Source organism: Zalophus californianus, chromosome 16 (assembly GCF_009762305.2).
Source record: "Zalophus californianus isolate mZalCal1 chromosome 16, mZalCal1.pri.v2, whole genome shotgun sequence".
NCBI lineage: Eukaryota > Metazoa > Chordata > Mammalia > Carnivora > Otariidae > Zalophus > Zalophus californianus.
Window position 1 is genome coordinate 35,728,429 of NC_045610.1, and position 23,452 is coordinate 35,751,880.

Below are 23,452 nucleotides of genomic sequence, written 5' to 3' on the forward strand. Positions count from 1 at the left end.
ACCCAGCTGCAGGTGGGGCCCAGGGAAACCCCACGTGAGGCAGACCCGAGCTGGGAGGGCTGGAGTCTCGAGGTCAGGGATGATTGATATGCATCATGTACGTGTTTGAAATGTAACCCTCTGGCAGGTTCTGTGTGGTGGGGGGTGGGGATTGGGGCTGCCTAGAACTTGCCCTCTGCCCCAGGAACCCACCAAAGTACCATGTGACTGTGGCAGGCTCAGAGAGCACCAGAGGGCAGCGGCTGGGAGATTTCAGGGATTGTGGCTTTTCGGGGCACCCCGAATTACCGGAGTGTTGGCCAAGGGATTCTGCCTGTCCTGGGTAAACATCTGCCATGTCCTCAGTAGCTTTAAGTGAGGCTCACCAAGCAACTTGTCCTTCCAGCCACTTCTTCCTGAAACCCCCCTCCCTCCCCCCGGCACAATTGCCTCATGGGGCTGTTAAAGGCTTCTTCCAGCAAGGTCCCTAGGGTGGAACTAACAGGTGGTTCTGGAGACCAGTTCTTGCTTGTCTACACACACCATCTTGCCACATGTTTCCAGTCCAGGCTCTTAGGTCATCTATGTAGCAGTGACCGCTGTGTTCCCGCATATATATCACGTGACCTGCCAGGGCCCATCACCCTTGTTACCCTTCAGGGAACGTCGCATACACACGACTTTGTCAGTGGGGCTTGGGAGGTGGGAAGCAGGTGGGAGCTTGTTGAGGGTAGGGGGAAGGAACAGGAGGAGAGCGCCAACTACAGGACCTCACAGAGCTGGCGAGGTGGTGCCATCATGCAGAGACAGGCATCTGGACCTCCCCCCTCAAGCCATCTTATAAGGGTGACCTCAGAAGCCTGGAAGGCTTGGGGACCCATGGGCAGCCGACCCTTGAGTGGGTCTCGCCACCTCCCGTAAACCTTGGTTGGGAGGATATTTATTGGCTCAGTTTAAGCTGAATCCTGCATGAGAGTTTTGCAAAGAGATAAGGATCTCCTTTGATCCCTCTTCCTTGTGTGAGAGTTCAGCCACAAATAGCGTGGTGTCCTTTTAGTTCCTACCTCTGACAAGGTTGACTTTGTTCTTCCCATTCTCAATTTCCTGTGCTGACCCTCCAGGTCCTAGGTCTCTAGTTATGTTTTGGTGGTCTTCTATTTTTATGCTTTTCCCTTTGTTCTGCCGATAGGAGGTACAGAGGCATTTCCCTCCAACTGAGGGCTTTGGAACTCTCCTACAGGCTTTAGAAATGTCACATGGCACTGCAGTAGCAGCAGCTGGGCAGAAACACATGGGAGATACAGTCTGGAAACTCAAGATTTAATTCTAGCCCAGCCACTCACTCACCTCGCGGCCTTTGGGATGTCAGAGCCTTTCTCAGAATCTGTTTCTTCATCTGTAAAATGAGGGAGTGGGTCCAGTAGGTTACTCTGGGCTCTTTGGGTTGCAAATGACAATAAACCAACTCACGCTAGCTTGAGCAAAGTGGGGACTATTAGCTATTGGTTGCCAAAGAAGAATGGAGTGGCCAGGCTATGGGAAGGCAGCTGGACCTCAGGAACAAATGGAGCCAAGCATTTAATGGTCATCAGGACTTTCTCTCTGTCTTCTGTCTCCATTTTCTTTTGAATGTTGACTTCTTTCTTTCCCACTCACCAGGTTTCTTCACGTAGTGGCCAACATGGGCCCCGTGGTTCCAGGTCCTCCATCTAACAGCTGGGCTACCTGAGCAATCCAGAAATTAGAGAGACAGCACTGAGTTTCAAGTCCAAAATTCTCATGGGCCCAGGCTGGATCAGTGCCCACCTTGAACTGGTCAGCTGTGGCCAGAGAGGCAGAGCTACTTAGTGAAAAAAATGGCTGCTTCCTAGTCTCACGGTGATGATGTGAATGGGGAAGGGGGTGCGGGTGGAGACAGATCCAAGAAAATCTAGGGGAAGGGACATATGGGAAAATATGCAGTATAGTAAGTTTGCAGTTTGTTAATGAAAGTTCTGCTATTGCTGTGTCAACACAGCAAAAACTGTTTTCTTGAGTCTCAAAGTTCTTAACCACCTTTGTTCTGAGAAAATGTTGGCAGGAAACTAAGCAAGTTTTGAGTAAGTTATTGGTCAAATCTCAGCTAACACAATTGATTTTCTCAAACAGATACAATTAAAATACAATCCTGGTAAGAGGATTCTGTGAAGATCGAGCAGGAAGCAACAGAAATCTATCTCCTCACCTAGACAACAACTGGGCTGGCAACCACTGTCTGATGTAACTGTTTTGGAACTCTGGAGTCCATTAAAGGCTTGCAAGTTCCAGGGGAAGACTCAGGCAGTAAATTGCAGTCAATTTCAGTCAATTTCAGCTCTTAGCACAGTAGCAGCAGCTCATCCCCACCCCCATCCAGGTGGCAGGCAGCTGTGCATGTGTTCCCAGAGCGGCTTGCACACAGCTTGTGGGAACCCCAGTGGGCAAAAAGGACCCTATCCTCCAAATATCAGAGATCTGTGCTCTGACTGCTGATTGCTGTGTCTGATCTCAGAGGCACAAAGAGGGCCCCTCCTAGTAACACAACACCTACCAAAATGAAATAATGAAGAAGTAGAAAATTTGAATAGATCTATGACTAGTAAAGAGTTTGCATCAGTAATCAAAAATCTTCAGGTGAAAAAAAAAAAAGCTCTGGACCTGATGGCTTCACTGGTGAATTCTACCCCATACTCAGAGAAGAACTAATACCAATTCTTCTCAAAAATTTCCAAAAACAATGATGAGGAGCGAACACTTCCTAAGTCATTCTATGAAGTCGGCATTACCCTGATACCAAAGCCAGACAGAGACACTGTAAGAAAACTACAGACCAACATCCCTTATGGACATTGATGCAAAAATCCTCAATGAAATACTAGCAAACTTAACTGAGCAGCATATTAAAAAGATTTTACACCATGACCAAGTGGGATTTATTCCTGGAGTGCAAGGATACATCAACATATGAAGATCGATTGATGTCATACACCACATTAACAGACTGAAGGGAAAAACATACATGATTATTTCTGCTGTTGCAGAAAAAGAATGTGACAAAATTCAACAGTTTTTCATGATAAAAACCTGCAACAAATTGGATTAAAGGAAACGATCTCAACACAATAAAAGCTATATATTAAAACCCACAGGATTCACAGAACTAGAACAAAAGGATCCTAAAATTTGTATGGAACCACAAAAGACCCCAAATAGTTAAAGCAATCTTGAAAAAGAAGAGCAAAACTGGAGGTATCGTAATCCCAGATTTCAAGATACACAGAAAAGCTGTAGTAATCAAAACAGTAGGGTACTGGCACAAAAATAGACACGTAGAAAAAAATATAGACCCATAGATCAGAGGGACAGGTTAGAAAGCCCAGAAATAAACCGATGATTATGTGGTCAGTTAATCTTTGACAAAGGAGGCAAGACTATGCAATGGGAAAAAGACAGTCTCTTCAACAAACGGTGCTGGGAAACTGGACAGCAACATGCAAAGGAATCTGGACCACTTCTTACACCATACACAAGAATAAACTCCAAATGGATTAAAGACCTAAATGTGAGGCCTGAAATCATAAATATCCTAGAAGAGAACATAGGCAGTAATTTCTCTGACATCAGCTGAAGCAAGGCTTTTCTAGATATGTCTCTTAAGGCAAGGGATAAAAAAAAAAACCTATTGGGATTGCATCAAAATTAAAAGCTTCTGCACAGCAAAGGAAATAATCAACACAACAAAAAGACAACTTACTGAATGGGAGAAGATATTTGAAAATGACATAGCAAATAAGAGATTAGTATCCAAAATATATAAAGAATTTTACAAGTCAATATCAAAAAACCAAAAAATCCAATTAAAAAGTGGGCAGAAGACATGAACAGACATTTCTTCAAAGAAGACTTACAGATGATCAACAAACACATAAAATGATGCTCAACATCATTAATCATCAGGGAAATGCAAATCAAAACTGTGATGAGACATCACCTCAAACCTGTCAGAATGGCTAAAATAAAAAACACAAGAAACAACTAGTGTTGGCAAGGATATGGAGAAAAAGGACCCTCATGCACTGTTGGTGGGAATGCAAACTGGTGCAGCCACTGTAGACAACAGTATGGAGGCTCTTTAAAGATTTAAAAATAGAATTATTATAGGATGCAGTAATTCCACTACTGGGTATTTACCCAAATAATACAAAAACACTATTCACAAGAATATATGCACCCCTCTGTTTATTGCAGCATTATTTACAATAGCCAAATGAACAAAGAAAAAAGAGACAAACAAAAAAGCCAGACTCTTAAATGTAAAGAGCAAACTGGTGGTTACCAGAGGGGAGATGGGTGGGGGGATGGGTAAAATAGGTGAAGGGGATTAAAAGTGCCAAAAAACCCACTATGACATCGCGGCTTTCTTTATACTGAAGCTTGGGTGGTGATGTCACAAACACAGAACTGAGTCTAAACTTATAACTGCATCCTGAAATGAAGTGTGAAGCTTTTGTTCCTTTTATTGTCAAATAGTTTTATCCAATCAGTTGGGTTTGAGAAAAAAAGAACCCACAGGGAATATCATATTCAATGGTGAAAGACTGAAAGCTTTCCCTTTAAGATCAGGAAGAAGTCAAGGATGTCTGCCTCTGACACTCCTCCTCAACATAGTACTAGAAGGTCTAGCCAGAGAAATTAGGGAAGAAGAAGAAGTAAAAGGCACCCAACCTGGAAAAGAAGAAGTAAAATTATCTCTGTTCACAAATGACAGGATCTTATATGTAGAAAACCCTGAAGATTTCACAAAAATGATTATAACTAATAAACAAATTCAGCAAAGTAGCAGGATAAAAGTCAATACACAAAAACTGGTAACATTTCTATATACTAGCAGTGAACAATCTGAAAAGGACATTACAAAAACAGTTCCATTTGGGCGCCTGGGTGGCTCAGTCGTTAAGCGTCTGCCTTCGGCTCAGGTCATGATCCCATGATCGAGCCCAATCGAGTTCCGCATCGGGCTCCCTGCTCCGCGGGAAGCCTGCTTCTCCCTCTCCCACCCCCCCTGCTTGTGTTCCCTCTCTCGCTGTGTCTCTCTGTGTCAAATAAATAAATAAAATCTTTAAAAAAAAAAACCAGTTCCATTTATAACAGTATCAAGAAGAATAAAATACTTAGGGATTAATTTAACCAAGGAGGTGAAATACTTATACAATGAAAACTACAAAATATTTCCGAGAGAATTTAAAGAAGATATCAATAAATGGAAATACATCCCATGTTCATGAGTTGGAAGACAAATGTCTATACTACTCAATCTGCATACTCAACACAATCCCTATAAAAATCCCAATGATGTTGGGGTGCCTGGGTGGCGCAGTTGGTTAAGTGGCAAGATTCTTGGTTTCAGCTCAAGTCTTGATCTTAGGGTCGTGGGATGGAGCCCTGTGTTGGGCTCAGCACTTAGCATGGAGTCTGCTTGGGACTCTCTCTCTCTCCCTCTCCTTCTGCCCCTCCCCCTGTGCTCGCTGTCTCTCTCTCAAATAAATTTTAAAATCCCAGTTATGGTTTGTTTTTTTGTTTTTTTCAGAAATAGGAAAACCCATCCCAAAATTCACACAGAATTTCAAGGGACTCTAAAGAGCCAAAATAGTCTTGAAAACCAAGGACAACCCTGGAGAACTCACATGGCCTCATTTCCAAACCTACTACAAAGCTATAGTCGTCAAAGCAATGTGGTACTGGCATAAAGACAGACATATAGACCAATGGGATGGAAGAGAGAGCCTAGAAATAAACCCTCTCATACAGGGTCAAATGATTTTTGAGGAGGCTGCCAAGACCGTTCAATGGGGGAAAAGATAGTCTTTCAACAAATGGTGCTGAGAAAACTGGATCTGCACATGCAAATGAATGAAGTTGGAGCCACACTTAACATCATGTGCAAAAATTAAGTCAAAATGGAGGAAAGACCTAAATGCAAGACCTAAAACTGTAAAACTCTTAGAAGAAAGCATAAAGCAAAAGCTTCATGACATTGGCTTTGGTAATGATTTCTTGGATAGGACTCTAAAGGTACAAACAACAAGAGAAAAATAAACAAAGTGAACTTCCTGACAATTAACATTTTTTGTGTGTCAAAAGACAATATTGGGGGGCGCCTGGGTGGCTCAGTTGTTAAGTGTCTGCCTTTAGCTCAGGTCATGATCCCGGGGTCCTGGGATTAAGCCCCACATCGGTCTCCCTGCTCAGCCGGGAGCCTGCTTCTCCCTCTCCCACTCCCCCTGCTTGTGTTCCTGCTCTTGCTATCTCTCTCTCTGTCAAATAAATAAATAAAATCTAAAAAAAGGACAATATTGGGATGCCTGGGGGCCTCAGTCAGTTAGGCATCTGCCTTCGGCTCCAGTCATGACCCCAGGGTCCTGGAATCGAGCCCTGCATCCGGCTTTTTGCTCAGCAGGGAGCCTGCTTCTCCCTCTCCCTCTGCCTGCCACTCCACCTGCTTGTGCTCTCTCTCTCTCTGTCAAATAAATAAACAAAATCTTTTTTTAAAAGCAGGAAAAAAGAGACAATATCAAGAGTAACAAGGCAACCCACTGAATTTGAATAAATATTTGCAAATCATATATCTAATAAGGAATTAATACCCAGAATATATACAGAACTCCTAAAACTCAAAAACAAAAATGCACGCAGCCTGATTTTAAAATCGACAGAGGGCTGGGGCACTTCGGTAGCTCAGTTGGTTAAGCATCCCACTCTTGATTTCTGCTCAGGTCATGATCTCAGGGTTGTGAGATTAAACTCCATGTAGGGCTCTGTGCTGGGTGTGGAGTCTGCTTAAGATTCTCTCTTTCCCTTTCCCCCCAAGCCCTGCTTATCTGCAGTCTCTAAATAAATAAATAAATAAATAAATAAATAAATAAATAAGTTAATAAAATGAACAGAGGGCTTAAACAGACCTTTCTCCAAAGAAGATTTACAGATGGCCAAAAAAGCACATGAAAAGATGCTCAACATCACTAATCATTAAAGAAATGGAAATCCAATGAGATACCACTTCACACCCATTAGGATGGCTACCGTAAAAAAAAAAACAAAAAAAAACAGGATATGAGGGCAATTTGGCTGGGACATCTGTCACCCTATTGATCGCCAGGGTTGATGAGGGCTGATCTGGCTGGCTAGCCGGGTGTCGCCTCCCAGCCCTCACTGCTCTATGTGCATCCCTCCTGAAGCTGCTTGCTCCACAGAAGAGGATGCTCTTCCCTGGTAGAGGGGGACGGTTCCTCCAGTCACCAGTTATACCAGTAGCTGCGTTCTCCTGCTAGAACCTCCAAACAAGCTCTCAGGATCCATTTGTAGGAGAACGTCGGATAGTCAAACTTCCAAGGCTCCAGACACATCTAGATGAGGTGCTGCATGTGGCTGTCTGCCTTTCAAACAAACAAACAAAGAAACAAAGCCAGAAAATGAGTGAAGAAATGAAAACCTTTGTGAACTGTTGGTGGGAATGTAAAATGGTACAGATATGGTGGAATAGAGTATAGCAGTTCTTCAAGAAACTAAACATAGAGGGACATCCGGGGGGCAAAGTCTGTTGAGCATCTTACTCTTGGTTTCAGTTCAGGTCATAGTCTCAGGGTCGTGGGATCGAGCCCCGCGTCGGGGTCCGCTCTCAGTGTGGAATCTGCTTGAGATTCTCTCTCCCTCTCCATCTGCCCCTCCCCCCAGCTCATGCTTTCTCTCTCTCTCTCAAATAACTAAACAAATCTTAAAAAAAAACAAACAAACCTAGGGACGCCTGGGGTGCTCAGTCAGTTAAGCGTCTGCCTTCGGCCCAGGTCATGATCCCAGGGTCCTGGGATTGAGTCCCGCATCCGGTTCCCTGCTCCTCAGGAAGCTTGCTTCTCCCTCTCCCACTCCCCCTGCTTGTCTTCTCTCTCTCACTGTGTCTCTCTCTGTCAAATAAATAAAATCTTTTAAAAAATTAAATAAAAAATAAATTTAAAAAACACCTAAACATAGAATTATCATATGATCCAGTAATTACATTTGTGGGTATATACCCAAAAGAATTGAAAGCAAGGTCTTGAAGAGTTATGTGTACAGCAAGTTCAAGGCAGCACTATTCACAATAGCTACAATGTGGAAGCAACCCAAGTTCCATCAACACATGAATGGATACGCAAAATGTGGTATATGCATACCATGGAATATTGTTCAAGCTTAAAAAGGAAGGAAATTCTGACACATGCGACAACATGGATGAAACTTGACGAGTAAAATACTGAGTAAAATAAGTCAGACCCAAAAGACAAATAAACTGTATGATTCCACTTTTATGAGGCACTTAGTCATATATGAGTGGTCAAAGTCACAGAGGCAGAAAGCAGGATGGTGGTTGCCAGGGACTGGGGGAAAAGAGCAAGAGAATGGAGAGTTACTATCCAATGGGTATAGTTTTACAGATGAAAGGAGCTATGCATTTGGATGGAGTCCCCACAAGGATGTGGTGATGGCTTCACGACATCACGAATGCAGTTGATCCCACGGAACTGTACACTTAAAAATGGTTATGGTAAATTTCATGTTCTGTATTTTTTACCACAATAAAAAAAATTGGAAACGAAATTGGAAAAATGAACAAAACCACAACAAAAGCAACCGAACGGCACAAGCAAGCTGGGAAGGGGATGAGATGGAAGAATAAGACTTATTTATATTATGTTTTAGTTCAGAATTCCACAAACTATAGAAGTTGGTGACTATGTGTATATATACACGAACACACACATATATATATCTCATGCCCCATGGAGATGCACCCAGATGACCAGGAAACATCCCTGAAGTTGAGGTCTTCTTCCTCTTGTCTCTGTGTCTCTGTGCGAGCAGGAAACACATTTGGTGACAAGAGAGTCATGGTCAGGTGTGAAGGAGGGAGAAGATCGATTCAACTTTGCATTCACCACTGCGGTGGAGCGTGTGCGAATTACATACTCCCACGCCCAAATTCCTAGTTTAAATGAACTGCAAATTAACAAAAGCAATAAACGCGGCTTTGTATTGGACCCTGGGCACATACACTGAACCTAAATTTGACCTAACGACCTTTAACAACATAAAAAAAACTCTTGAATGTGGAGGCAGGAAATCGATTTTTTAAAATAATTTTTTATTTCGAAATCATTGCAGATTCCTAGGAAGTGACAAAGATAGCAGGAAGAGGTCCCAGGTTCCCTTTGCCCAGTTCCTCCCAGTGGGTACATCTTACCCGCAGTCTCTAAGTCAGGAAACGGACTCTGGGACAATGTACGTGTTTGTCATTTTATCACCCATGTGGACCTGTTGTAACCACCACTGCAAACAAGGTACAGAGCCGATCTGCCACGACAAAGACATCGTTCCTGCCACTTCTGCATAGTTACACCCACTCCCTCCCACTCCCAACCCCACATCACCCCTGACCATTGGCACCCGCTAATTCATTCTCTATCCCTATCACCTTGAGGAGACTGAGTTTTATTTTTTTTTTAAGATTTATTTATTTTTGAGAGAGAGAGAGGGAAGGCATGTGCACGTGCACAGGGGGGAGGGAGGGGCACAGGGAGAGAGAGAACCTCAAGCAGACTCCCCGGTGAGTGTGGAGCTTGACACAGGGCTCCCTCTCACAACCCTGAGATCATGACCTGAGCCGAAATCAAGAGTTCAACACCCAGGCGCCCGGAGGAGACTGAGTTTTAAATCCAACTTTTGGTCCTGCCCACTGTGTGACCTTGGATAAGTCACGTCTCTTTTCCAGACTTTGTTCATCTCATCTATAATAAGACGAGGTTGGACTACATCAACATTTCTCTCAAATTTCCGTAGGATGATAGGATTCTGAAGTTCCACAGGGATTAGGAGAAAGAAAATGGGTTTTATGGTGAAATAAACTACATCCAAGGAGCTCCTTAACCTGGGTGCTTCTCTTGGGGGAACTTCTGAGCTTTGCTTTTGAGGTGGCCACGAGCACGGTGGCCACAGGGTGAGTCAGTCAACAAAGAGTGACGACTACCACACGGGCATTATTTTAGACTTTGGATGGGACAGGGAACGTGGCAAAACACTGTCCCTGAGGAGGCTGGGTCCAGAGTGGGGAAACAGACTGTGAACACATAGGCACACAGATAAATAAGAGGCTTCCCAGTACTGTGAAGCATGGTAAGGAGGAGAATGGGGCGCTGTGAGTGTAATAGAGTGGGGTGGTCAGGGAAGGCTTCTTGGAGAAGGTGACAGCTGAACTGGAATGAAGATGATGAAAAGGTGGCCGCCATGGGAAGAGTAGGGGAGAGGCTGAAGGAAGGGGGACAATTCCAAGCAGAAAGGCCATCAAAGGCCCTGGGCCAGGCTGATTTGGGACAGTCAAGGCTCAGAGAGAGGGAATGCAGTGAGGAGGGAGGGGAGAAGAGGTGATTTCGGAGGGTATGAGAGGGGCCACACCTGGTAGGTCCTGAAGGCCACAGTCAGGGATTTGGAGTTTATTCTGACTGCAATGGGCAACCAGCAGCAGCTTCCAAGCAGGGGAATGATGTGTCCTATTTGGGCTTTAGAAAGATCTCCCTGACTTCAGTGTGTAGGATGAACAGCAGGGGCAAGACAGACGCAGAGCAGCGGAGGCAGGATGCCAGTTGGAATGTCACTGGGATGGCCTAGGCTAGACTTGACCAAGTCTCAGTCTAGGGCTAGAACGGTGAAATGGTGAAAAGTCGTATGGGTCTAATTTAGAAGCAGGATGAGAGGGTAAGAGACAGAGGGAAGTCACAATCACTGGTTTTTGGCCTGAGCAGCGGGCCGGCTGCCATCTATCTATTTAGGGAGGGACAACTTGGGAAGGACTCGGATTTGGGGCGGGGCGGAAGGAAGCTAGAAGCTAGCGGTGGCTGTGGTGTGTTCCTTCGGTGTCCAAGTGGAGGTAGTTGAACGGAAGTTAAAGACAGAAGTCTGCAGTTCAAGGGAGAAGCCTTGGCCAGAGTTAAAGATTTGAGATCTGTTGGACAGTAGATGGTCTCTGAAGGCACAGAACCGGATGAGAGCCACTACGGGAGGGAGTGAAGATAAGAACGGAGCCAAAGTCAACTTGGGTCCCTCACACCAACTATCATTCAAAGAAGGTGGAGGAAGGGGGGGAAAGCGAAGGAGCCCGAGAGGGAGCTGTGGGCGAGTAGGAGGAAACCCAGGGAGGGTGGTGTCAGGAAAGTCTGGGAAAGAAAGTTTTTCCAGAAGGAGGAAGCAACCAAGTGTGTCAGATGTCACTGACAGACGGAGTACATGAGGCTAGAGAATTGACTTTTGACTTCGGCAAAATGTAGGTCAGTGGTGATGTGGACAAGAGTCACTGCGGGTCAATGATGGCGACAAAGGGCTGGCTGGAGCAGTATGGGATGGGAATGGGGGAGGGGAGGGGCATGGAACAGCAGGCCCGGGAATGAGAGTATCAGGGCAGGGCTTCTCTAAGATGGGCAATGAGGCGTACTTATGCCCAGAGGATAATGACAAAGGTCCACTCATGAGGGAGACATGGCTGATGCAGCATCACTTCGGGAACCAGGTCCTGAGAGGGTACGAGGGGTGGAGCCCAGAGGGGGGATGTCAGGTGTCAGGTGGTTCTCCTGTGACTGTATCCATTTTGGTCTCTGAAGTCTGTGGCACCATCACCAGCTGAAATTGAGGCTGGGAGTGTGGAAGATTCAAAGAGAGGAGAAGGTATAAATTGGTCATCTCAAGAGTGAGGATGGGAAGCTTCGAAGGCGTGTTGGAGGAGTTGAGGGCCCGCTTGGGATCTGCAGTTTTGATTCTAAAGTGAGTTCAACTGCATAGGTGTGCTGCTTCTTGAGCAAAAGCTGGACCCAACCAGAGTCTGGGGTTTTGCCGGGTGAGAACGACGGATGGAGAAGGGGGTCAAGGGGTTAGAACCAGGACAGTGATGATCAGGCTGGATCAAGGACTCCAGGTTGGGTAAGGAGGCCAGTGAGGATGTGGGGGATGGCACTGCAGGGGGGCTAAGCCTTGGAGGGCTCCTGGGCTCAGAGAATTGCTGCCATGGGGCTAATGCAGCGTCTGAGCTGGAAGAAGAGGAGGTGGTGTTCAGGGGGGCGGGAGGTTTGAGGGATGACACGCGGGAGTGTGTGGCTGATATGCGGGTGGAGGCAAGGCTGTTGCAGTCAAGGGGGATCCTGAATTCTCTTACCTCCTTCGCCATCCCCACGTGGGAGTCTGAGAGCTACATCCTACCAGAGCTGGAAGGGGGGACCTCTTCACTGTAAGAGAAACTGAGACCCGGAGATGCCGGGTGCAGAAACTTCCAGGTCGGAAGCCAGAGTTACGAATCTCAGCCCCAGAGTGAGGGGAGATTCTTGTTGGTGTCATCCCTCCCCCCACCCCCCAGCCTGCCCCCTGCCCCATAGCTTTCCCCTGCACTCCCCCTCCTCTGGGGAGAATCTCCTGCAGACAGAAGCCCACAGCCACAAGGAGCGCCTTCTTGTTGTTAACCACACCCACAGGTCCTTACAAACGCCCGGTGGCAGATCTGCACACTTGTTCTGTCATTCGGTCTCCCACTCAGTTAATCATTCGCCATTCGTTCGTTCGTTCGTTCGTTCGTTCGTTCGTTCATTCGTTCATTCATTCAGGGATTCTTGCACTAGGTTCAAGCTGTTAAACCAAGTGCAAAGGATGCGTTCTCAGTCACCGTGAAATTGCTCATCCACCCAACCAACCAGCCAGACACCCGGAGTGCCTGCCAGTCACAGAGCTGCATCGGCTAACATGTGGGCATCACATGTCGTCAAACGTCTGGCAGGTGTCCAGGCTTTCCCCCGCCCGCTGCCGATCTCGTCCCTGACTGCCTATGTCATATGTGTGCCAAATGTTGGAGCCCTTCTCGCCTCTCCCTCATAGCAGGGCTCTATATGAATATATGAACGGCTGTCGATCAAAGTCCACAAGGAGAGTCTTCATAAACTTCTAAAGCTGCCTCTATTTCCATTGAAGAATTTTTTTTTTTTTGATTCAAGGAAGCAATGCTTGCTTATTGTAAAAAAATACAAAGCATACCGAGTAAAAAACCTCCCTTACAATTGGCTACCTCCGTCCCTCCATCCCACAGTGCCAACCACTGTTAGAAGTGGGGCAGTGGGTGTGGTTTGGTTCGTATCTTTCTAGATCTTTTCTATACATTTGCAAAGGAAAAATATATATGTATATAAATATGCATGATCAAGTATATATTTACAAATTGAGATCATAAACTATTATTCTGCAACTTGCATTTTCTCTGTGACAGCAAGTGATGAGCGTTGTGACAGGTTGGTGCTGCAGATCTTCTTCATCCTTTTTAAAGGCTGCACTGCATTCACACTATGGATGGACCTGGCATATTAATTGGCTCCCATCAACGGACATGTAGGGTGTTTTGATTTACACCCCCCCCCCCCACCTACAATGCTGCAATGGACATCTTTCTGAGTTCCTCTGTCTGAGCTTTTCTGAAGGCTCATTCCCAGAAGTGGAACGGCTGGGTCATGTACATTTTCAATTTGAACGGCTACCCAGTGCCAGGCAGAGTGCCCAACACATAGTAGGAGCTTTATAACGATCCGTGGCGGGAAAGGATGCTGCTAGATTGCCCTCCAGGGTCACACTATTTCCCCTCCCACCAACAACAAGCAGAGAGACCTAGAACTGGCGGTGTCTGCCACCAGGTCCCAGCAATGCTGGGTTTCAGGACGACCACTGACTATTTCTCAGGCCACTCTGCTGCTGCTGGGGGCACTGAAAAGCCTCGTGCCATCTTTGATGAAAAGAAGGCAGCATCCAAGCTGAAGGGGATCCTCCTCCGGGTCTGCAAAGCCCATTGCTTAATGTCCTCCCACTCAGGCGGGCGTTTCCCCAGCGAGGGCAGCATCAGCCCTGGGACTTCTCTACCTAGGGACAGCCACATTTGCACAAGGCAGACCTGTCTTCCTTCTGCTCCCCCAGATCAATCCCTGAAACTCAAGGGAAACTTCTCGTGACTGTGCTCATTCTCCTAACTGCCAACTCCGACATGGCATTGTCCCTAACTACTGTTGCTCCTCTGGAGCTCTGTCCCCAGACCCAGCCAGGCAGCCCCTGTTCCTAGCAACTTCGGGGCTGGCTGTGCCATTTCCCTGCCCCTGGCCCTGCCACCTGCCTGGGTTGTGACACTCTAAGGCTGGGTATTATTGAGAGAGCACTGGAGGAGGCATCCACACCCGCACAGAGGGCCAGTCCTACCTCCGATCTCCCCAAGAGCTTTGGCCCGTGTTGTTGCTGTGCCCCGTGTCTGGGGAGGAAGGCTGGGCTGGTGGCATCCATGGGCTGCAGGGGAGCAGGGCAAAGGCAGGGTCATGGTGGAGAAGCCCAACCCTGCCTGAGCCCCGAGACACCAGCATGGTGGGGGGTCTCTCTGCATTCCCCACGCAAGTCCCCCAGCTCCACACTTTGCTGCAGGCCGCATGGGGACTGATGCCCCCACGAAGACGCTCTCCCGTGATGCAACGGTGAATGCCTCTTTCCTCTTAGGGGTTAACCCCACAGATGAGCTCAGGTGGGAGTGCCCAGAACCAGAAGGGGCTGGAAGAGTAGGGAGAATTTACCCTTTCCTCTCCTCCCTCCAGGAGACTCCAGGGTGGGGCAGATCAAGGTCTCCGGAGGTCCTGCCCCCTTGATGGCCAGCCTCCCCCACACCGCTCTCCTTTGCCCCCTTCCCAACGCCATGGTGAGAAAGGCAGGGAGCTGAGCTCCACATCCCCTGGGCAGAGCAGTGGGAGAATGGGATGGGGAAGAAAAGAACAGTGACTCTCACACCATCCCCAGTTCCCCGTCCAGGCTCTTTAGCACCCTGAGCCCTGAGTCTGGGTCAAAGTATCTGCAAAGATTCTCTCCCAGACGGTGGTTCACAGATGTACCGTCTGCCCGGGCTCATCATCAACACATCAATGGTGGGATTTTGGGTGCAGTGACCTACCCCCGCCACCCCCCCCGCCCCGTGCCCCAGCAGCACCTGGGCTCACTCCCCCATTACCTCCCCACACAGCCAGAGGCAGACTCTCAAGTGACAATCAGTTAAAATTTAGTGAGGACACATGTGTGTGGAGGGGTACAACGGGGTCTTCTCTATTCAGGTAGACCTCAGAGCCCATGCAGTCCAATCTCCCATAGAACAGGAGTGCTCTCTAGAATATCTCGGAGCTGGCTGTCCAGGCAAGATGTGTATACCCCACAGAAACAGGGTTCTCAGAGTAGCCCATTCCACCGTCAGGCACCTCAGGTGTTCACATGTCCCTCCTGGCAGCTTCTGACGTGGGATGGGGTGGGGATGGGAGGACGCTGACCCTCCAGACCAGCTCTCGGGACGAGAGCAACTGAAGTGGAACCAGGACAGGAAAAGCAATAAGTTAAAACCAAGAACAGCCCAAGACGTGGCAGGATGGGTGGGGGCATCACAGGGGTCCCAAGAGTCTCTGGCTTAATGGAGGCGGCGTTGGAGAGGAGGGGCTGACACTGCAGTTGCAGGCAGGCGGGGGCTCAGAAGGCTGGGTTGTCGATGCCCCTGGGTTGTTGGTGCACCCCAGCATATTCTTCAGGACTGAAGCTGTAGGGAGGGGGTGGCTCCATGGGGGGCAGGACAGGCTTCAGAATAATCTGCAGGGAAAAGAGGGGACATGGAGTCTTTTCAGGGCTCGGCACCAGCCATCACCACCCAAGTGCTGGCTGGAGAGGGGCGACCCGATGGTGGCTGCAGAGCCCTCTCTAGGTCTGGAGACCTGGTGTAAGGAGGGCCTCGCTGTTACCTGTCGCTCTAAAAATGTGGATAATAGGGAGGTAGGGCCGGCTAAGGAACAGAGCAAGAAGTGGGACAGAGACACCCACCTCGCTGTAGGGGGGCGGGGGCTCAGAGGTGGGCGTCGTGACCCTCTCTGGGGGGGCAATGGAGGGTGGCTCCGGGGGCCCCTGGTGATCCACTGGGGGGCCCTGCTCCTGTTCTCCACAGCTGCGACAGAACCGCTTAGCCAGGCAGCAGACGCACAAAAGGGGCAGAATGATGAGGAAGGTGATGACGAAGATCCTGGGTGAGGAACCACCGACATCTCCCTGAGTCCCTGGGCTGTCCCCACCGCCCCTCCCACCCCAACCTAGACCGCCCCTCGGGCAGCAAGTCCCGGTGCCCCCCGACAAGTGGGGAGCGTGCCGCACGAGCCGGCCCTGGGCTCACCTCAGGGGACTGGAGAATAGCTCATATTCTTGGCAGCAGTCGTCACCACAGCATTTGAATCCTTTGGGGCAGGTGCTGGGGGCGGGGGGGGGGGGGGCCAAGTGGGGCTGTTGGTACCAAGGTGGCAAGAAGATCCCAGCCTCCCCACAACTCACGCATATCCTCAGGGCAGGAGCCACGGCCCAGCAGGGTGGGGTGTAGGGACCCTCCTTGGGCCCTGTGGGCGAGCTGGGGCTGGGACCCAGGAGCTGGATTCTAGGCTCATCGCACTACTTGTGCCAAGTTACACTCCTTTCTGGGTCTCACTCTCCTCATCTATGAAATGGGTGTAGAGAATGTCCTGTCGACTTCACTGGGCAGGTGTGGGGCGGCATGTTGTAGCGGCTGCAAGAGCCCTCGAAGGAGATGGACAGGGCGGGGAGCAGTGGGAGCTAACTCGAGGGGCCCCTGGCTGGTGCCCGTGGACTAAGAGGTGGGAAGGAGAGGGTGTTCCTGGAACATGCAGGGCTGACTTGATGGAAACGTTCGTCTGCTCAGGACCACCGCCCCCCTCAGCCCCTCCTCATTGCGCTCAGGCCTTTTGGCATTTATACATTAGGATCGACACAGCCGGTTTGCACGCCCCACCCCCCGGCGGGGATACCCTCGGAGGAGAGACAGCCTGAGACCCAGAGGGCCGAAAGAGGGGCGGGGATTAGACTTCAGACACGCCCACAAGTGCGACTCCGTCCAGCTTGGCGGGAGGAAGTGGGCGGGGAGTGGGGGAGTGGGAAACCCTCTTCCCTAGAAAGGCGGAGGTGACTTTCTGCACCCCCCCATGAAGGCAGACAGGGAAGGATTTGGGGTGTCTCCTCCCCAGACTGGACGTTATAGCCCAAATCCCAGACTTACAAGAAGAGTCCACATTTGGCTGCAGCCTGTGGAAGAAAAGAGGTAGAGGTTAGGGGGGGGTCACAAACCAGGGGGCGGCATCTCCACCCACCTGCTGCCCCGGTACCTGAGAGCCTGCAGCGGGTTCCCAATGGCTCGGCATCCTCCCCTGGGCCTGCTCTCCACCTCACTCCAGGTCTGTGACCGGAGCCCCAGCTGACACACCGGGCGCCCCCAGCTTTCCTTTCTCTCCGTACACCAGCTCACCCCCAGACCTGTAAGCTCACGCTTCTGACCACCCCTCCGGTCTATCTCCTTTCCATGCCTCACCTACAATCAGGGACACCAGCAACTCTCTCCTGCTCATCCCAATCACTCCCCATACCACGGGCAAGTTCCTATCCAGCAAATCTGACCATCCAAAAATTCGTTGGAGGCCCCCTTCAGTGGCTCCCTGGTGCCTGGACCCCCAGCGACCAGCCTCTGCCCCCCCTTGCCCTCTTGCACACGCACCCCCTGGGAGTTCCCTGAAAACTCCTGGCTGTTTTACACCTGCGTGCAAGGGCAGGTCCTCTTCCTCCTGCCTTCATCCTTCAGGGTCTGCCAAACCCCCATTCATCTTTCAGATCTCTGCCTGGGGTGGGATGGGGGCGTTCCTTGCTCTTGGAAGCCACCCAGACTCTCCTCTCCGGGCCCAGCTTCACCTTCCCTCCCTTCCTCTTCTGTACCAGTTCTGCAGGGAATCTAGGGTATTGGTCCAGAATTTAACCGGATGAATAGCAATGATGTGTATAAGCCCTGCTTGGAACATTCTTACCCCAGGTATCTGCAAGGCTGGCGCCCGCCCCTCTCCCTCTACCCATCTTACTGGGAACTACATCTACTCCCCCACAGCGCCCCTCACCACGCTTTTCTGCAGCTCCTACCCACATCTAGCATACTGTATGTTTCCCTTTGTCTTGCTCATTGTCTGTCTCATCAGAAGAATGTAAACTCCAGGAAGGCAGGCATTTTTATCTGTCATCACTGGTGAAAAACCCAACCACAATATTGGCAGAATGAATGAAAGAGCATTCGCTGATTACCCGGTTTCATTTCCTCCCAGACTGTGGGGTGAGGGGTCTGGGGTGGGGAATGCAGGGGTGGGAACACGGGAGGTCACCTGTCACTCCGCCCCAGCCTCGGGGGACAAACAACGGCGGCCTAAGAATAAGATGCCAACTTTGGCAAGACTACCACGTCTTCATACCTTTACTTGAAGTAACTCAATCACCTTTCAATTACTAACAACAGTAAAGCCAAGAAAACCTACAAAGACAGCCAATAACAGGTGGGCTGATTCAGCTCCACCTGGAAGCCTCCCCGCCACAAGCCTTGGCCCCTGGGGACTAGAGCAGGAATCAACTCCCAAAAGCCGGCCCGGCAAGGGTGGGAGCTTTACAGCACATAGAGGCAACTGCAGAGATGGGGACAGACCGAGGGGTCCAGGCACTCAGGGGCACCCTCTTCCCCCTCCAGATTCCAGACCCCGTCTCTCCCCGCTCTCCAGGCCCCCAACTAAGGAGGGCTGAAAACGAACAGCTTTAATAAATTAATCCTGAGTTGTGCTGTTTGGGAGGGTTGATCTCCAAAATTCTCTCCCCCCGCTTTAACCCGGGGGGTGGTCTTGTCAGAGGTGGCTCAGTCTGAGTTTTATTGAGCGTCCGAGTGGTCATGGAGAACCGCAGCTTACTGATCCTGCCATATCAGCTGAGATGGGGACATATCAGCACCTGCCGCCCCAAGTTGCTGGGAGAAATCAAAGAGGATGCTCAGCTTAGTGCCGGCACCACTGGCTTGCCTAGTGGCTGAGGAGTAGCGCCAAGGCTTCGGGGGCAGAGTCCCGCGAGGCAACAGAGTCGTGTGACTGTGCCCTGTTCTGGGGAGGGGCCCCGGGATGTCGCACTCTTAAACTGAAAAATCCCTGTTCCAGACCCATGTGAGTTGCCAGCATGATCTCCCATCCCAGGACTGGACAGATCTCCCCCAACATTTTCAGAGTTTAATGGAGGAACGGGAGGAATGAGGGGGCGCATAAACCCTGGGCCCCGGTGAGAATCATGGACTTCAGAGGTCAACCCAGCCTTGGGTCAAGCAGCCAGATCAAATCCTGCACAGGCTGGAATCCCACTCCCACTCCCAGGAGGGGTGAAAGGAGCCTTCTCTCCCCTAAGGCACAAGCTGAGACACAGTCCCAGAGAGGGCCTGTGCTTCCTCCAAGTTCACCCAGCCCTGGAGGAACAGAGTTAGGGTGACAGGCTGGCCAGGCGTCCAGCCCTCAGTCCCCGCTAGTCCCCGCTTTCTGACGCAGCGGGAAGAAGCGGGAAGGACGAGCTCAGGCTAATAGGGTCAAAGTCCCCACTCACAAAGAGGCACTAGGTGTCAGAGGGTGGTGGGCGGGGGCCGGGTCCCTACAAGGTTCCCCCCCCCCCCCCGCAGGCGTAAGAACCCAGGCCTTCTCAGGGCCTCCCTCCGCCGCCCCCACCTCCCCGGCAAAAAGAGAAAGGAAGTCGCTAATTGCGTACGGTCACGAGGAAATCCTGACAATGGAAGGTGGTGACCGAGCTCCAGTAGTAGGCCCCTGACCCACAAGGGTGGGGCCCTGAAAGTTCTATAGCTTTACCTCCCAAGCGCTCACCTGTTGGGGGCCGGCCAGCAGGCCGAGCAGCAAGGTGGGTATGAGGCCGGGGACCCAGGTGTCGGACATCCTGGCACGGGGGCCAAGGAGCTTCCGTGTGTAGGGGGAGGAGGGGAGAGGCGGGGCCGCGACCTCTCCCACGTCTCTCCACCTATGGGGCCCCGCCTCGGGATGGGGGCGGAGCTTATGCACCCGCGAAGGGCTGGACTTGGGGCAGGAAGGGGGTGGGGAGGAGAGGGGAGGAGAGGGGAAAAGATCGGGGTTGGGTCAAGGGAGTTGGGAGGTAGAAGAGATTAACTGGTAAAAAAAAAAAAATGGGGGTCGGGTCTAGAGCTACTCCTTGCCCGTCTCCGCTCCTCCACCCTTAGGTGGCCCCGGGCTTGAGAGGGGCAGTGCTGCGCCGGGCCGGGGATGGGGTGGGGGGGCGCTGAGGGAAAGGATGCGGGCAGAGCGAGCCGCCCATTGCAAGCCCCTTCCCATCTGGGCTTGCGGGGGACAGTGGTTGAGGGAGAGGGAGGCGGAGGCCCGGGAGTGGATTGAGGGCATTGTACGGTGGGTGGCGGGGGGGGGGGGGGGGTCACTTTTTTTTTTTTTTTTTGGCCAAGAAGAGAGGGACCGGCGACCTGGTTGATTTCAGGAGCACAGCATTAGTACATTCGTGTCCCCCCAGGGTCCCCTGCAATCCTGGGAGGATGTGTTGGTACACTGCCTCCATTTGACTCTAGGGGAAATTAAGGCCCAGGGTTCAGAGACTTGCCCCCCGGCTCGGCAACTGGGGGAAAAGCGGAAGCTAGGCGAGCAGGGGAGCCGCCGAGCAGGCCCATCCGGATTCCTGGAAAGACCCCGCGGAGGCGGTCCCAGCTGGGAGGGCCGGATTCCGACCCTCGGCTGCCGCGCCCCAGCCCTCCAGGCGCGCTGTGCTTCTCGGGTCCGGCCGGCAGGTGGCAGCATCGCCCAACGCCGGATTCCCACGGAGCCGGGCGGCGCGCCGATGGGACCTGGGGCCGGGTCTCACCGCGCTCCGGCTCGCGGGCGCGGGGGGAGCTGGCTGGTGCGCGGGGTGGAAGGCCGCCTCGGGGGGGCCATAGGCGCCGGGCGAGAGCCAGATGCCCAAACACAGAGGAGACGTGTGGGCCCCGTGCCGGAGCTGGAGAGATGGAGCCCGGACCCCTGGGGAGGGGACGCAGGGGAGATGGTGGGTGGGGGTGCTGCTCCCGGCCCGGGGAGACGGGGGAGGGCTCCCGGAGAGGCTCAGCAACCAGCTGGTTAGGCGTCTCTTGCCGCGTCTCAAATCTGACTTTGCCACTGAAAAAGATCCCCGACTTAGTAGGGATGGACAGACTTCCTCCTCTGGCTGTCTTTTCTTTTTCTCTCACCGCTTTCTGTTTATCTCTGTCTTCGTCTCTGGCTTGTGTAACCTCTCCTTGTCTCTCCCCATTCCTCCCGGTCCGTCCTCCTGTTTGTTCTCCCCATCGCTGTGTCCACGCGGTTCCTCTCCATCTGCGTGTTTGCTTGTTTTCCCTTCTCTGTTGTGAATCACTGTCTCCCTTGGAGTCTGTTTCTCTCTCTGTGTTTCTATTTCCTTTGTCTCTGATTTGGTCCTGTGTCTCCCTGACTGTATTTCTCACCGACTCCCTGGTCTCTCTCTGTCCCTCTTTCCTGGTCTCTGTTTCTCATTATCTGTTGGCCCTTTTTTTGCCCCTAAGGACAGAATCTTCCATTCTCCTGATCCAAGTGAAATCAGTGTCTGGCTGCACAAAATGGCCTCTATTTCCAGTTCCTGGTGACTCTGAGTTTGGAGAAGGTCATGGGCATCTCTTCCCTCCTGCCCAAGCAGCTGGCTCTGGCCCCAGCTGGCCCTTCTCCCAAGGGGGTCCTAAAACAGAGAGTGCTGGAAACTTCTCCCAGCAACACCCACACTGCTGTCTCCTTGGTGAGGCTGCTGCTGACTTGGGCATCCCTCCTGCCCCTGCCCTGTCGCACCAACACCCATGGCTGGGATCCCCTGCCACCCTGAGCAGACCTGCAGTCCTACAGAGGCGTGGCCTTTAGGGGAGAGGAAGATGGGTGAGCTTAAGGGGAGAGGGTATCTTGGGGAGTGAAATGACAGAGCTGGGAAGGGGATGGAGGAGTTTGAGGGGTGGACGTGGAAAGCCGGGAGGACTGACAAGGTCAAGGGACCAGGCAGGTGCCAGGGCCCTGAGGAGGGGCAGGTGGAGGGCAGGAGGCTGGCATTACTCCCCTCGGGCTCTCTGGCACCCACCTGACACAGATCTGTTGTCCGTTGCCAGACAAAATACAGGATGCCCAGTTAGACTGGAGTTTCAGATAAACTGAATAATGTTTTAGTATGAATATACTAAACGGTCCCACGCAATATTTGGAACATACTTATACTAAAATTTATGTGTTGCTTATCTGGAATTCAAATGTAACTAGGTGTCATGTATTTTTATTTGTTAAACCTGGCAACCCTACCTATGTTCCTAAAAATGTCATAGACGCAGACATTTGAGAAGAGCTACTCCATGCCCTCTCCCACATCTCCCCAGTGGGAGAGGGAGGCTCATGGGGCAGAGTCCAGAGGGCCCCTGGCACCTGCCTCTTGGTCCCCAGTTGTTTTTTTTTTCAAGACACCAGCCTGCCTTTCTCTGCACCTTCCTGCAGTTGGGGACAGGGTGAAGGACCCGGAGTTGGGTGGTCCCAGCTCAGTCAGCCCAAGAACACCAAACCTCACTGTCAACATCCATCGTGGCTCCCAGGGCCCCAGCATTCTTGATGGGTGAGGTCGGGGTGGGGGGCACAATGGGGCCCCAGGCCGAGGAGACAGGGGACATTCTTGTCAGGAGGCAGGGAGTTCCTGCACAGGGACACCATCTTCAGTTTGACAATCCGGCCACGGGAAGGAAGTGTGTGTATGCGCGTACGTGTGTGCTTAGGCACGCGGGAAGGGAGGCCCGGAGGCCTCAGGCAGTCCGTGGGTCCCTCTAGATTCCGCGCCAAATTCCATCTGGGGTTTCCCAAGAGCAGCGAAGTCGGAATGTCTTCATACTCGCTAGCTGCCTCCCCGTTCGCCCAGTCGCTGAAGAACGAAGAACGAGCCGATTGTCTGCATCCTACGAGGGCCCAGCTGCAGGGGTCCTGGAGGTCAGCTGGTCCACTTCTCCCTTCTCAGGGAAGCCAAGTGGGGCCTGGAGGGGTGGGAAGGCCAAGTCACAGGGGACGCTGGCGCTGAGTCAGGACCAGAGCCATGCAGGCCTCAAGACCCCACACCCACAGGCAGCCTTGGAGGAGAAAGCTGCCTGGTTGCTGCGGTGGAGGGAGGGACTCCTCACAGGGGGTTGGGGTGGGAAGTCTTGCCCAGTCCTGAGTGAGCGGAAGAGCCAGGCCGAGTTCTGTGCCTCTCAGCCCCTCCCCTGTACTGTGGTGGACACTGATATCCATAATGACTTATGGCCGTGGGGCTGGATCTTTCTTTTCAAAGTCCGAGGAATGCTGTTCTGCTCCAGCCCCGCTCTGCCTACAGGGAGGGACAGTGTTGTGTTGGCTAAGCGTGTCCCTTACTGCGGTGCGCTGTGTGATCTTAGTCAAGAAACTCACCCTCTCTCTGCCTCTTAGACTCTCTGTGGAGG

General features: G+C 51.3%; 1 protein-coding gene across 1 annotated transcript; it reads right to left on the bottom strand.

Moving 5' to 3' along the window:
* Positions 1-15,119: 15,119 nt before the first annotated feature.
* On the bottom strand, positions 15,120-19,953 carry TMEM92 (transmembrane protein 92). Its single transcript, XM_027567577.2, has 5 exons — positions 19,821-19,953; positions 17,165-17,190; positions 16,274-16,348; positions 15,931-16,126; positions 15,120-15,702 (listed from the first exon to the last, which is right to left on the bottom strand). The coding sequence occupies exons 1-5, from the start codon at positions 19,887-19,889 to the stop codon at positions 15,586-15,588; spliced, it is 483 nt and encodes a 160-aa protein (XP_027423378.1). The 5' UTR covers positions 19,890-19,953; the 3' UTR covers positions 15,120-15,585.
* Between the last annotated feature and the right edge of the window lie 3,499 nt (positions 19,954-23,452).

Coding starts and splice junctions, on each gene's coding strand:
- TMEM92 (XM_027567577.2), bottom strand. CDS start 19,889: ATGTCCGACACCTGGGTCCCCGGCCTCATACCCACCTTGCTGCTCGGC. Junction 17,191..19,820: donor TGCTGGCCGGCCCCCAACAG/GTGAGCGCTTGG, acceptor TTTCTTCCACAG/GCTGCAGCCAAATGTGGACT. Junction 16,127..16,273: donor CTATTCTCCAGTCCCCTGAG/GTGAGCCCAGGG, acceptor TTCCTCACCCAG/GATCTTCGTCATCACCTTCC.